The 16,073-nt window shown below is 38.2% G+C and overlaps 1 protein-coding gene and 1 non-coding gene across 2 annotated transcripts; one reads left to right on the top strand and one right to left on the bottom strand.

Annotated features, from left to right (window-relative positions):
- Positions 1 to 284: 284 nt before the first annotated feature.
- Positions 285 to 357, top strand: Trnak-uuu. Its single transcript has one exon. It is a non-coding gene; the product is annotated as a tRNA-Lys (tRNA).
- A 12,350-nt stretch (positions 358 to 12,707) lies between these two features.
- LOC111597027 (phenoloxidase-activating factor 2) lies at positions 12,708 to 16,007 on the bottom strand. The gene is made up of 3 exons (XM_023311536.2): positions 15,914 to 16,007; positions 13,973 to 14,434; positions 12,708 to 13,912 (listed from the first exon to the last, which is right to left on the bottom strand). The coding sequence occupies exons 2-3, from the start codon at positions 14,429 to 14,431 to the stop codon at positions 13,046 to 13,048; spliced, it is 1,326 nt and encodes a 441-aa protein (XP_023167304.2). The 5' UTR covers positions 14,432 to 14,434; positions 15,914 to 16,007; the 3' UTR covers positions 12,708 to 13,045.
- Between the last annotated feature and the right edge of the window lie 66 nt (positions 16,008 to 16,073).

Below are 16,073 nucleotides of genomic sequence, written 5' to 3' on the forward strand. Positions count from 1 at the left end.
TAATGTCTTCGTATTATTCATACACAATATATGCGTATATACATATAGATGTTATATATTTTTTTAATATAAGAAAATTCAAATAAATAGTTTATATACATTCTTTAACGTTGGATTTAGTTCCAATGAGTTCCAATAGTTCAGCGCTCGTTATATATATATATATATATATATAATATATATATATATATATATATATATATATATATATATATTATAAGCATAGCGCCTAATTTGATTTAATCACATATTCTACAAAGACAGCCATCGCATATAAATCATGTGCCCGGGTAGCTCAGTCGGTAGAGCATTGGACTTTTAATCCAAGGGTCCAGGGTTCAAGTCCCTGCTCGGGCGGCTGTTTTTTTTTTAATTTTTTTGTGAACATATTTTGTATTTTTAAATAACTTTTTTCATATAATACAATGCATGCATATTTATATTATTTTGTATATAAATATTATATATAAATATTTTTGGTATCTATAAATTTATAATCAATTTAAGTTTATTTATAAAGTTTTGTTCATAAAAATAGTAGTGCTACAGATTACAATAGAAAAGCGAATATTTTTTAATGATAACTAAGAGATTTGCACTTTTTGCTTAGAATAAATTGCAAATCAGAGACTTATGAAATAATCCCGTTACTTTTGGTGAGAATTAATTTGTTTTCGACGTTTTTAGAGTGATGCATTCAAGATTGGCCGTTCATAGAAATATTAACAATTAATAAAAATATTTGCTTATATTATAATATTAATATTCGTTTCAAATTGTTTCAAAATATTGTGTTTACCACAACATTTGATGCTGAGTCGCACTATTATTTTTATGAACAAAGCTGTATACATAAAATATTTAAGACAAATAAACAACAACTTAATCTGCTGAACATGCTTCAAGAATTTTTTTATTATATAAGCTTTATACTTATATATAAGTTTATTTATATTTATATATTTTATGTTGTGTCAAGCTTTCGATTCCTAAATGTGGCTTTTGCGACTCTTAATACTATTTATTTATAATATATATATATATATATTTATAGCTTCGCCTCATACAGCTCGATTGTAATTTATTAAAATATATTTGAAATCTTAATTAAAAATAATTTGAATAGAAATTTCTGGAAGGCAATTTGCAAGCAGTAAACAAAATGAAATTAGAAAAGAGATTTAATGCCTTGCCTCAATCAAAGGCACGCAACTTGTCGTTGCATTTAAAATCCAATTAAATTGTGTTTGGCAAATTGAAATGTCAAACGCATTCAGAGCGAATGCATCACGCACAAAGACAATAGACACAGCAGTGGATATATGATAATATATGTAGAGATTGTGACTTCAATGTCAAGAAAGGAAATAAAGCAGAAAAGTGGCCGAGTGGAGGGGGGCGCGGGTGGGCGCGGGCTAAAGTTGTGCTCAAAGTCGAAAGGGAAAACTTTCACTTTGAAGGACACGCAAGATGTCGCACGGCCCGCTGTCCCCGATGGCTACACATATATGGGACATGGCTGTCAATCTGAGCGACAGTTCGCAGTTCGCTGAAGCATACGCAGGAAATCAGATGCCATATCAAACGGATATGCTCGACAGGACCGGACGGAAATGAAACGCAAGTGAACATTGCAAAAACAACAAGCAGCAGCGGCAGCAGCGGCAGCAGTGGGCGGCGCAGCAACCGAACATTGAATTAAATGTTCAGAGCAACAAAAACGGCGCAGCACAAACTGACATTGACAGCGATGCTGACATTGAAGCCGTGGCTATGATATCTATGGGCATGGGCTAGATAGTCTGGGTGCCAGGTAAATATTGCGCATACGCCACGAGGGACTTAGCCAGCGCACATGAAACGAGATTGTCAGCAGTGACGCACAACAATGCAGGCAGCCAATAAAACGCATCATAGCTATTTTCTATGTTTTCTTTGCCTATTGGTTGACTGTTCCAAATAGATAGAAATGCCTGTGTGTGAGTGAGTGTGTGTGTGTGTGTGAATGTGTCTGTGTGTAACTCGAGTCGCACGATTCACTTGGCAAAACATGAAATCGATTTCGCATTTGCACTAAAAATGCAAATGCAAACAGACAACAATAATAACAGCAACAACAACAACAACAACAACAACAACAACAACAAGTCTAACACTCTGCTCTGAGTTCACTTAAAAAAGTTTTGGCTAGTCAGAAACATAAAATTTTGCTATTGGATACAGATATATATACAGATTTGGCTAAAGAACTAACTTGAATGCAGAACTTAAGCTGAGTAGATGATAGATTGATATATATATATATGTATATGTATATATATATATTTTTTTTATACATATATATATTTTTTATATATATATATATATTTTTTTTTTTTTTATTAAATTTGTATCTATATAAATTCCCTTCATACTCTTCTTAGCCCCTTAACAGAGGCTTGCAGTCAACTCTGTCCGCTAAGTTAGTTCATGTCTAAAAGTTAGTTAAAGTACTAAATCTATTGATAAGTAGTAGCTATAGCTAGTTAAAGTAACTAACAGAAGAGCTTAATTTTTGTTAAAATAAATAATAAAATTTGTAGTTAATAAATGACCTTTCGCAACTCTTGCTGAACTGAGTTCAGAAGTCTATTCGATTCTATTCACTCCATTCATAATGTATCTACACAATTTAGCTTATGTCAGTTCTAGATAGTTATATAAATGGGCTATTCAAAACTATTCACAATATTTGCAGCAGCATTGTGAATCGATTGCGTTTGATTGCGCAGCGCGGCGAGTGCAGGGAGTAAATACACACGCACACACACGAGGTGGGGCAGGTGTAATTGTATGGATATGAATATGTATCTGGCTAGTCACATACGCGTGTCTTTATGCAAATTGAAGCGAAGTTTTTCTGGCGACTGCCGCTTCGAGAGCTAACGGCAGCGCTTAACACGATTCCTTAACGCCATGCTGCACATTTTGCCAGTTTTGCCAAGTTCAAACGGCTGTGAAATGCGAACGGGCGCTGCAGAGTCGAGGCTGAAATATAGTAACAGCTATTCAATACCCACCTGCAGGGCTATCGACCAAACTGCGCTGCAGTTCTGCACCAAGTGCACACTCAAAAAACTTATTTGGCTTGAGCGCAATTTTCAAAATAATCCAAAAACATTTTCTAATCATAGAAGTTGAATTAAAACTGAGATTTTGAAAGTATTTGTGTCTTTCGATTGAAGCTCTTAAATTTACATTGAAAAAATTGCTAATATATTTATTGAAAAATATTTAAATAAATTAAAGTTATTTTTTGAGGCAAAATAAAATATTGTCTGACTCTAATTAATGATACTAATTCTATAAATATTTAAATTATATCGAATCACTGTTTAGCTAGAGTCAACAACTAGAATATTGACTAGGCTTTGGGCATGCACAGTGGAGCAAATTAAAAAATTATGCATGAAATTAAGCACTATTTATATGTGAGCATTTTTAGAAGTGAATTTTTATAAGTTTTTTTGAATACTTGAATTTATGCTCAGAATTTATAAATTTACTTTTCTAACTTTAAACCGGATGCACCTGTGAGAGTTTAGATAGAAGAAACTTAAAAAAAACTTGCTTACTCTTAAAAAAAATAGCTCATTCTAGTCTATCTTGGCTTTGTTTATTCATAAAATAAATATAATTATTTGCCAGAACAATCATTTTCAGAGCGCTTCAAGAAATATTTTTCCCCAGCCTAAACAACGCTAACAGGCAAGGAAAACATCGCACGAGCTTCACTTGAAGCAGTTGTTGTCAGATAAAGATAACTAGCGGTTAAATTGGGACAGCTGCAAGGCGCAGGCGCAGTGAGCGAGCTGCCGTAAGTAAGAAAGAGAGCGAGAGAGAGCGAGCGCAGCAGCGAGAGAGAGTTAAGCTCAGCCGTTTGTAAAGGCTTTTGCGAAAAGCTTTCGGCATCAACTTGGACTCATTTCTATGAAAACATTGCAGGCTGTCGCTTGGGCTGTCGCAACAGCCCGCACCCTGAGCCACGTTGCGTATTCCCTAACTCATCTATGTCGCATTCATTGTTGTTATACGTAGATTTCCATATACGAACACGCGCTCAATTTGATTGAATTGTTATTGTTATTTGACTGTCGTAGTTGGCTTCTGTTGTTGTTGTTGCTGTTGCCGTTGCTGTTGCCAATATACGTTATTTTTGCGGCTAGTACGTTGCCCATTTGCCCATTTGGCCAAATGCACATTTAGGCCAAATAGTAGCAAATTTCTTCATGTATGACTGCCTCTCACACTGTGTGTTGCTGTGTGTGTGTGTGTGTGTGTGTGTGTTGCTGTGTGTGTGTGTTGCTGTGTGTGTGTGTGTGTGTGACTATGTCAGTTCCATTGACTTGAATAAATAACGAGCTCTACGTGAGTTGATTTTCGAGTCTTGGACTTGTTTGTCTTCTGCACGTGGCTGCCAAAAAAGATTTGTAAGTGTAGCATAGCTTATAATATTTGTATCTATGTGTGCATCTCTCTCTGTGTGTGTGTGTGTAGGTCAGTAAATGGCTCGCGTGTGGTTAGCCAATGTTGGGTCTAAGTGGCTGCAGCGCCAGTGAAAACTGTAGCCTGCTTTTAGGCGGCCCTGACCTACAAACTGACTGTATGCAGGGGTGTGTGTGTGTGTGTGTGTGTGTGTGTGTGTGTGTTTGTTTGAACACGTCATCAGTCAACTAGAAACGTCAAAGCTATATTCTAATTGATTTGAATATATATTTGCAGCTGACATGGCCTTCATAGAACTGTGTGTTTTGTATTAATTTCAATTGTTGCAGCTCGTCAAACAGTTGACAGCTATCAACAGGCAACAGACGACAGAGAACAGAGAACAGACAACAGCATGCAACATGTCACACACTTTCCTTGGACTACTTAGCAATTGTTGCTTTAGCTCTTTGACGTGCACTGAACTGTGCCCCGCGCCCAATGCCTTTTTAGCAGCTTCCAGCTGAGCTGTCTCTGTGGCAGTGCAAAAACTTAAAGTGGCAATTGCAAGTGGCAAGTGGCAAAGAGCAAGCGGCAAGCGGCAAGTGGCAAGTAGTAAGTGGCAAGTGGCAAGTGTCAGGCCGAGCTTTCGCAATTGACATAATTAGCCGACCTGCGAGGCATTCCTCATTAGATGCCTGCATATGACTCTCTGCGCTGTTGTTCATTGAAGTGTTTTGTTTTTCCTACATGTGACAAGCGACAAGCGACAAGTGGACAATGAGCACTGATGACGAGTCCATTTTGATTGGCAAAGAATGCCTGGTAGAGAACTGATAAGTTACCTGCCAAAAACTCAACCTAAACTTAAGGTCTATTTTGAAATATTTTCGATTGAGTTTTACTCAATGTTAAGTGACGTATGACAATCAATTCAACAATGCCGAAACCAGAGATGTTGCATCTTAATAGAGCAACATCTTCCAATTCTACATCCCAAAGTCTTTGATCTCTTGAGCCTAGAACTTAATCATGTTGATTTGTTGATATAAATAATAATAATAAATAATTATTCATATATTTTTATTATTTAGTATTTTATTTATTTATTTTATAAATTTTTTATTTGCTTATTTAATTTATTTGAAATTACTTTATTTAAAATTTAATTTTTCAAATTATTTTTTTTTAAATTAATATTTTTTTTAATTATTTTTTTTTCATTTCATTTTTTTCAAATTATTTTTTTTTTAAATTATTTTTTAAATTATTTTTTTTTAATTCTTTTTTTTAAATTTTTTTTAAAATTTTTTTTTTTTAAATATTTTTATATATTATATTTTACATTTGCCTTATATATTTTTTTTTAAATATTTTTATTATAAAGTGTTTTTAATTTAATATATAATTAACTTTTTATAATTTATTATTTTATTTGTTTTTTTTTTTAATTATTCACTTTTATTAAATATTTATTTAATATTTTATGTAGTATTATGCTTGTGTATGAACATGATTTTTAGTTTGTCTTTTTTAATTATTTATTTTTATTTATATTTTTTAAATTATTTATTTTTAATTTTTTTTACATATAAAATATAAATTGTTTTATATAAAATATATATTTTATATAAGACGAAACTCGAATTTATAAATTTCTAAATGATAAAAAGTCTGCGCTAAAGACTTCTTTTTATTTATTTATTTTTTTTTAATTTTATACATAAAAAGTTGGCTTAACTTGGCAACATTCTTGAGGATTGCAATTAGTCGGGCGCTATTTAGTTGCATACTTTAATGCTGACATTAACATAAGCCCTCGAGTTGCCTTGGCAGTGCAGCCGGTTCAAGTGTGCGAGTCACGAGTGGACAGCAGTAGGTGTGGGTGTGTGTGTGTGTGTGTTTGTGGGAGACTGAATGGCAGTGTGCGTACTCAAGTTTGAACCTGGTCAAGGGTCAGGAGTCAGCAGAACTAATAAGTGGAGCTGCATATAACAAACTGCGGCTTTGACAGCGCCACGACACGGCTATCGATTCAGGTTGAATCCATGCAACATTTGCATGTGCATATATGCACACACACACACACACACAAACACACACGCACACTTACACACACTTGAGCTTAGTAATTTGCATATAGATTAAGGCAGCCTAATGCCGTTGAACATAAACAACGCCTGGCGCCCGCAGTGGGCCCAGCAATCTTATGAAAGGCCAGTGGAAAGGTCTTTCTTCAGCTGCTTTATGGGCGTGGCGAGGGCAGCGCTTGACGTTTGTTTCGCTTGCAGTTTACTGACTGCATTTGCAGCAAATAAATGTTTTTACTCTAGCTCTATTTGCATGAAGCCAGGCGAGAGGCAGTCGACGGCAGCTGAACTCTGCCAGTTTGTAAATCTTTCTAAATATGTTGTTGCATAACGAGCGCAGCTCAATGCCAATTTGCATTGTTACGCGTTGTCTAATTGCATTTTGCATTCGTTTCAATTTGTGAAGCGAAAAGGCCAACTCAAAATTGGGATTGAAAGCCGCCTTTCGGGCAGAGAAACTTAGGAATAGCCTGATTGATATATTAATTCAAATAAATTTAGCTTTACTCTAGGAACTCATAAGAGATGCTTAGATTCATAGACGTTTCCTCTACTGCCATAAAGACGAAGCTCGATAATAAGTTGCTTACATAAATTTGAGTTTGTTGTGTAAAATTGAAGTCATTGCTGCAATTGTGGCGCAATATTGAAAGGTGGCAGACACATTAGTGCACATCAGTATGCAACGCAGCGGCAACTAGCTGTGTGTGTGTGTGTGGCAGATGCGGCTGTTGCGGGCCGCACACTTGCAAAAATGTGGTTGTTGCTGCTGGTGTTTACTGTAGCTGCTGTCACTTGGGTGCTGGCTGCTGGCTGCTGGCTGCTTGCGCATTCGTGTCTCGGACATGAATTACGTTTACCGACAATTAATTTCGAGTGAAAATGTGCTAAAACTTTTAATTGGGCAAGCAAGTGGCTGGCTCTGGCTCCGGCTGGCAGCGTCTGCTAGCTGGAGAGAGACCCATAAAAATGTCGACAACATGCCAGAGAAGAATTTCGTTGCCATTTTAAAGGCATGCCACAGCAGGTGCAACGTGGCTACCTGGCCCAACGCTAAGAACTCGGCAGCCGATTAGCAGGCTAAAACGGTAACTGGCTGCACAATAACACGTGCTGCACGATTCGCCATTTAATGAAAGCACAACATGCGACTATAAATTTATTCAAAAAATATTTCCGCTGTTCTCATTGAGCTAAATGAAAATTGACTGCGCGACTGGCCCAAAGGTGCTTTTAGCTTTGTTAAATGCTGCGCCAGCTTAAAATATTTGCTTATCAAATGATGCACTGGCTGTAAAATTGCAGCAGCAGCAACAGCAGCAGCCCGCTTCAAAGCCAAACAAAACAAAGGATATGCGAATTATGCAAGCGTGCAATGGCGCTGCAGCTCGTCAAACGAAACTCTTCTGACTTCAGCTGCTCGCCCCAGCGCACAGTGCGCGCTAAATGTATTTGTATTTCCACATTTCCATTTCCATTTCCATTTCCATTCCCATTCCCAGCAGCTTCAGTTTAATTAAAACCTGACTTGGATCAGCGCAGTCAAGAGTGCAGCTCGCAGTTGCTGACCGCCGCCAGTTACTGGAGTCACATAAACAATCAGCAACTTTGTTGGGTTTTGTTGTGTTAAGCTGAAATTCTTAATCTTAATACTTGCAGTCGTATATACGTGTAGTAAAAGGAGAGTTGACGTTGGAGCGATAGAACCTTCACGCCCAGAGCTAGTTGCTTGAGCATTTGTTTCTATTCTCTCATGGCAATTTATATTTAGATTTTTATTTTATTATATTATAATTTATATTTGCTAATTTATTTATTTTTATTTTATTACGCTAATTATTTGTTAAATTATTAAGTAATTTATTTTTTATTTTTAATCACTAAGCCAATGATTTAAAATATTAAAATCACTTTATATAAGAAATGCACAGAGATTGCTGCACAACATTATAAATTTTTTCTTTTTAAAAAATTTAAAAAATTTAAAAAATGTTCAAAATATTAAAAAAAAATTACAATCGTATTATTTGAGCCTTATATTAGTTTATTTAAATTTACTTAAAATGTAAATATATTTAAAGCTAGTTGTAGATAACATATAACTGCAGCATTAATATAATTAAGCAAAATATAATCAATTATTATTTATTAAAAATTATTGTACATTTTTGTAAATATTATTTTTTATAGTTATATATTATTATATATTTTTTAAATATTAAAAATGATTATGGATAAATTCTTAAGCAAGTAATAAAATTGCTGGCTCAGACTAAATGATTTCAAGAAGCTTGCTAAATATTTGCTCAAGAGAAAGAGCGAATTCGCGCCGATGCCTTATAAAAATAAATGTGCTTTTAATTTGTACACTCAATAAATATCAAATATATATTTATAAAAAAAATATAATATTTGTTTTGTTGACATCAATTAATATTTAATAAATATATATGTGTATGCATATAAATATGCAAAAATAACTGCCTTAAATACTTAGACTCAAAGCATAAAGCTGAATAGAAATTTTAGCAATTTAGTATGTAAATGAAATCGAGCTTACAGGGCAAGTGCTTGGCTCTTAAGTTGCTCATCCAAGCCATATAACTATAATCAATAATAATTGAAGTTTGTGCGGCTGGAAATGCAACTAAGGCCAAAGGCACAATGCAGAATGCCCAGCAGCGGCTGTAACAAATGTTCAGTGGGCGCGTGTGTGGCAGGTGCAGGCATCATAAATTACACAGCTGCCATTAGCTAACACAAAACGAAATTTTTCAATTAAACTAAAGGCCGGGGCTGATAGTGGCAATGTCATTAGCAGGCCCAAACCAGCATTAAGTCCCAGCAGATAGCGAGCACAGGTAGCCAGAGCTCATGATGTCACATAAATTAAAATCGAAGTTCGATTTTATGTGCATTTAATTCGAGACTCGAATGCTAGCGAGAGTCTGCAATTTATTGGATACTCCAGCGCGGGCTAGCTCGTTATGGCGCCAACGCTAATTGACAATTGAAAATGTTGTACGTTTGCCGCAGCGACAATGGGACAGGCCAGCCATAAAGTTAATAAGCAATTTGCATAACAAATTTTCTAAAACGTTGACAACATGTCGCTGTCACCGGTACACGGGACGCATGCTTAATGCGTACTGCGCCACGTTGCGTATACGCCATGTTGCAGCAGTTGGGCAGGCTGCAATGCATTTAATTGTTTTGTAGAACCAAAGACCAAGCCAAAATGAATGTTTCTAATTTACTCTCGAGTTGTTAATTAGCTTGACACGATTTTAGTTTGCATCGAGTTGTAAAATATTTAAAATATTTCGAATAGCCTCAAACTTTTATTATCAACCCTCTCCGGCCAACTTGTGCCTCGCCATGCAAATCACGTGCCTGTTTATGCCAACAAAATGAAGTGGGCAAAGTGGTTATGGCTGCATTTAGCGAATTTTCCAGTGCAATTAGCCAGTGTCAATTGTTCATGTGCCTCGGTTTGTCTGTGTGAATGGGCTGTGTACAGCATTAGTGGCATGTTTTGTTTTTCATGTTGCCAGGCACACACACGCACACACGTAGAGATAACTACATGAATATACACTCATTCCCGACTGCCATTTGCATCTGTTTCTACTTCCGTTGGTTGGCCACAGAGCAAGAGCCCTGCTGTCAAGCGGCACTGCGTCGTGCCCGCTCGCTCCCTCGGGCACGACATCATTTGTAATTTGATGCCATGTGCACACAGAGGCTGTGCAAGTGCCGTTAGCCGGCAAGGAAATGTGCCTCAAAGTATGCAACACAATTGCGGCCAGGGCCATCATAATTGCACGAACACACCCACACACACACACACACACGCACAGAGATGTCGACATGGATACTCTCACACAGCTGCTGTCCACACAGATGACAGGCAATTGCCATTGCATTGAACATTATGCTTTATTATAATTAAATGATAATCAATTTGGTAAATATTTGATATCCAAGACCAAGAAATGAAAACTAATCAGGCGTGATTATGGCACACTGCACGTTGCACGCTGCATGCTGCACGCTGCACCGCCCGCAGGCGCCAATGCAAATACTCGAAAATCGAGGCGAATATTTGCTTTGGCAAAATCAATAAACCTGCAGCCAAGTTGTGCATGTGCATGAAAAGCGCCAATAAATAACGTTTCTTAGCAATTTACTTGAGAAATGGGTTTTTAGCGCAGACTTCGGCGGCAACAGCAGCAGCAACAGCAATAGCAACAACAGGAGTGCGAGCGGCGGCAACAACAGCAGCAACATCAGCGGCAAGGGCAAGAGAAACAGCAACAGAAACAGCAAAGGCAACAACAATAGCAGCAGCAGCAGCAACAACAGTGGCAGCAATAGTAATCATAGCAACAGAAACAGCAAAGGCAACAGCAATAGCAACAGCAAGAGTGAGGGCGGCGACAACAACAGCAGCTACATCAGAGGTAAAGCCAAAAGAAACAATTGAAGCAACCGCAACAGCAACAGTAACAGCAGCAGCAACAGTAACAGCAGCAGCATCAACAGCAGCAGCAACAGCAGCAGCAACAGCAGCAGCAACATCAGCGGCAAGGGCAAGAGAAACAGTAGAAGCAATAGCAACAGTAGCAGAAACAGGAAAGGCAACAGCAGAAACAGCAGCAGCAACAACAGTAGCCATAGCCATTGCAATAGCAACAGAAACATTAACAGCCACAGTCATGGCAGCAACAACAACTGGAGAAACAGCAAAAGCAACAAAGGAAACAGCAGCAGCAATAGCAACAGCAGAAGCAATGGCACAATAGTAGCAACAGTAGCAGCTATAAGCTGTCCAACAGCAACAGCAAGAGTGAGAGCAGCGGCAACAGCAAAAGCAACAGCAACAGCAACAGCAACAGCAACATCCATAGCAACAGCAACAGCAACAGCAGAAGCAGAAACAATGGCAATAACAGTGGCAGCCCTAGCAGCCATAAGCTGGGCAACAGCAACAGCAACAGCAATAGCAGAAGCACTGACAACAACAGTAGCAGCAGTAGCAGCTATAAGCTGTCCAACAGCAACAGCAAGAGTGAGAGCAGCGGCAACAGCAAAAGCAATAGCAACAGCAACATAGTTACAGCAACAGCAACAGCAACATCCATAGCAACAGCAATAGCTACAACAACAGCAACATCAGAAGCAATGGCAATAACAGTGGCAGCCCTAGCAGCCATAAGCTGGGCAACAGCAACAGCAAGAGTGAGAGCAGCGGCAACAGCAAAAGCAACATTCATAGCAACAGCAACAGCAACATCAGCAATCAAAGCCATTGCAACGGCAACGCAACAGAACAACAATAGCCATAGCAGCGATAGCAAAAACAACAGCAGCAGCAGCCATTGCAACAGCAACACTAACAGCAGCAACAGCAATAGCAATATCAACAGCAAAGGCAACATCAATAAGAACAGCTACAACGACAGCAACAACAACAGCGAATCGAACAGCAACAACAGCAGCAGCCAAAGGAAAATGCAACGGCAACAACAACAGCAACAGCAACAGCAATAGCCATATCAACAACAACAACAGCAACAGCAACAGCAATAGCCATATCAACAACAACAGCAACAGCAACAGCAATAGCCATATCAACAACAACAACAGCAACTGCAACAGCAACAGCAACAGCAACAACAATAGCCATATCAACAACAACAACAGCAACTGCAACAGCAACAGTAACAGCAACAGCAACAACAATAGCCATATCAACAACAACAGCAGGCATTGCCTTAGCCATATCAACAACAACAACAGCAACAGCAGGCATTGCCTTAGCCATGGCCACAGCAGGCGCATCAAGACGAACACCACCAATGCCACCATTACCACGGCGCACCACCGTCAGCGGCAGAGCTGACTGAGCCACCACCAAAATCAATTCCCTAGCTGTTTCGCAGCATGTAATTTCTCAATTTTTTGGTTCGCTGTCCAAGGCAGATTGTTGTTGGCTCGTGGCTTCATTGTTTTGCTTGCTGCTGCTGCTGTTGCTTTCTCGTCCTCGTGCCACAAAACCCACTTAATTTAGAGCCATGGCAATATTGAGACTTATTCGCCAAGGGTTCGGGGCCACAATATGCTGCGACTTAGCTATTTCTATTTAAAGTTCAGTGCACAACGATAATTTGCTTTTCCTTTTCATTTTCCTTTTCCTTTCCTCCCTCTTCTTCTTCTCCATTTTTTGTTTCGTTTCACTTAGCAACATTAATTGTGGTCATAAATCTGGGTACAAGTTTGAATTATAAGGGAATTTATCAATATGCTAAGTAGTCTAATGAATCGCATCAATCGATTGCTCGCGGCTTAAACTTTAAAGTGATCGATAAGTGTTTCAGTTTTCTATCGAATATCGTTCCTTCTCTTTTTTGCCTTCTGCTAAAATTGAATTCGATTTTTTTTTGTTCATAACTCGAGCTTCTAATGAGATATTCTTTTTGCATCGTCGCCTATTCGTAGCCCAAGGACTTGACCTTTTCGTCGATCCAGCTGCGTAGGTAGGGCACGTTGGCATAGACCGCTGGCACATCCTCGTTGGCGCAGTCAATGCCCCAGGATACAATGCCCACTAGTTGAAAGCGATCCACCTGTCCAGGTATCATGCAGAACAGCGGCGAGCCGCCGTCGCCTTTGCACGTGTCCTCGCCCTTGATGCCGCCAGCGCAGAGGAAACTGGGTCGCAGGCGAAAGCGTTTGTCCAGGCGGGTGACTCGCAGCAGCCCCTGGCACTCGTCCCTGCTGACTATGGGCAAAAAGATGCGCTTCAGCAGCCGCTCGTTGCTCGTGCTGTCCAAGAGACGAGCACCCCAGCCGGTGGCAAAGCACAGGGCGCTGCGCAGCTCCGCCTGCAGCTTGGGCGTCTCTGGCGGCGGCAGGCAGAGCGGTTGAATGTGCGGCTGAATGTCAACGGGCAGCACCAGCTCCAGCAGTGCAATGTCATTAAATAGGGCTGCGGGATCGAACTCCTCGTGTCTGATAATTTGCTTGATGCGTCGCGCCTGATACTCGTATGGCTCATCGCTGCTGTTCAGATCCCATTCGCCAAATCGAGCCAACAGCGTGTCCACCGTCTGATTCACTATGTTGTGGGCGCTGGTAAGAACCAACTGTGGATGGATTAGCGTGCCGCCACAAAGGTACTGAAAGCGACCGGTCATCAGTGCCACCGTCCAGGGGAACTCGGCGAAGAGCGCGACATCCTTCTGATACTCATAGTTATCCTCATCCGGTATCAGGCCCAACGCATTTCTGTAGCCGCAGCCCTTGTACTTGAACTCGCCCAGCTTCGAGATGTAGGGACTGTCATTGGGCTCCACCTGCCGTCAGGTGAAAAGCAAAGGCTAATCAAGTCCCCATCTGATTAACGGCAAACTCACCTCTTGATCCACAGCACAGCAGCGTTGCAAGGCGCGGGGGCACGTTGTGTCGCCGATGCGTGGATTCAAAATGAAGCGACCGTCGTCGATGATTTTATTGTCGCGGCACAGCTTCCGAGGCACGCACTCCATATTCAAGCCGCAGCTCTCATACTTGCTCGGCTCCTGCGGCATCGCCGTTGAGGCTGCTCGTGTGGCTGCCGCTGTTGCCGTCACCTGCATGGCGTCCCAGCTCTCGAGCTGCTCCTGATCGCAGCACACCAGGCCCTGGCCACAGGTGCGCGCCATGCGTGGCCTGATTATACTGCGCCCCGAATCGTCCGACTCGTTGCAGCGCTGCTCGGTGACGCACAGTTCCATTGTGCCGCATGACGACGACGAATTCGCCGCTTGTTGCCCATTTGTCAGCAGGAAGACGCAGGTCAGCAACAGTGGACAGTAGTAGCAGGCGACATCCATCAGCTGCGCCGAGAAATTAAAGCAAATTTACTATGAAACTACAAATAAGAGTGTCGTAGGTCGACTAGGAGATACCCTGTATTTATATGTATAGTAAAGTATAGTATATATAGTAAAATACTCTACTGACTCTGATGTATGTATAAAAAGTCTATAGATTTTGTGGTCTCAGAGTCTAAGTTGACTGTCCTAATCAGAAATGAATATTTATGACTCCTTTAGCCTCTTGAAGCAGCTTCGTTTATTTTTTTATTCCATTTTCAATTTGTTCAATGTATAAGAAAATAGATTTCACTTCTCGCTGATAAGAAAATTCATATCAATGCAACAAAGCCTCTCGCTTAATCTGTGTAGGTTATCAATGTGTGCTCAAAGGTTTTGCTTTATTAATTCAATTCAGTTTGATACAAATCTAACAAACTATTAAAATGCATTGAAAATATATAATAGTATTTTAAGAGAATCAAGAGTCTGATTTTTGAAAGTCAATAAAAATAAAATAGTATTTCAAATAATAAGGAAGTGAATAAAAAATATAAAAACCAAAGATAAAAACAAAAATTAAAATAGAGTAAAAATTGAAATAAATAATATTTTACATAAAAAAAAAAATAAATAAAAATTAAATTAAACATTAAAGTGAAAATAAAAAATATTTCATATTCATTAAAAAAATGAATAAAATATATAAAAACAAAAATTAAAAAAGAATAAAAATGAATATAAATAATATTTTACATAAAAATAAATTAAATTAAATTAAATTAAACATTAATGTGAAAATAAAAATATTTCATATTCATTCAAAAAAATATTTTTTTTAAATTAAAAATATTTATATATAAAAAATAAAGAAAGTGTTTTATATAGAACAAATTAAAAAATAAAAATAAAAATAATAAATAAGTACATAAAAAATATGCAATAAATATTATAAATTAAAAAAAAAAAAACAATAAATATATAAAAAATTAAAAATTAAAAATAAAAAATTTAATATTTAATATTTTACAAATAAAATAGTGCTACAAGAATGAGAAAAAAACTATAATAAAACTGTTTTTTACAAAGACAATGTCAGTTTTCAATTAAAAAAACAATAAGCAAAAACAAAAACAAAAATTTAAATTTGAAATACATATAATATATATGGCTATATAGACATGGGAGTATATGTATATAATGAGTCACATTTTACAAAACTTTGTTTACTTCTATGACGCAAACATTAACATTAAATATGCATAAATTTAACATAATTCACTGAGCAGTTATTGAAGATCAAACAATGGAGAATACGTGAGATGTGAGGGGTAGTTGCAATTGGGAAACCGAAAAGTGCGCAGCTAGCTAGAGGCTTAACACAGGGTATCTTTAGTCAGGCACATTTAGCAGGAGCAGCTTGACATTTATATAAGTATTTAGTTTAACACTTGCAATGGCTATTTTAATTGTTTAATATTTAGTATACGAGCAACATACGTATTTTCTTAGCTCAATTTTAGACACAATTCGATTCGCGTTTAATTTCAACTGATTGAGTTGAAATAGAACTCGCGTATCTTATAGAACCGGCTTGAAAACAATCTCGACAGCGTTTAGCGCAGCAGAGCTGCAGAGTTGAGTCTGAAACAAAGGCGCA

The sequence above is a fragment of the Drosophila hydei genome, unplaced genomic scaffold (genome assembly GCF_003285905.1).
Source record: "Drosophila hydei strain 15085-1641.00,03,60 unplaced genomic scaffold, DhydRS2 tig00000060-arrow-pilon, whole genome shotgun sequence".
NCBI classification, from domain to species: Eukaryota; Metazoa; Arthropoda; class Insecta; order Diptera; family Drosophilidae; genus Drosophila; species Drosophila hydei.

What these genes read in the sequence shown, in the direction of transcription:
- LOC111597027 (XM_023311536.2), bottom strand. Translation starts at nt 14,431, where the DNA reads ATGGATGTCGCCTGCTACTACTGTCCACTGTTGCTGACCTGCGTCTTC. An exon ending in GCTGTGCTGTGGATCAAGAG is followed by an intron (nt 13,913 to 13,972) that starts GTGAGTTTGCCG and finishes ACCTGACGGCAG; the next exon opens with GTGGAGCCCAATGACAGTCC.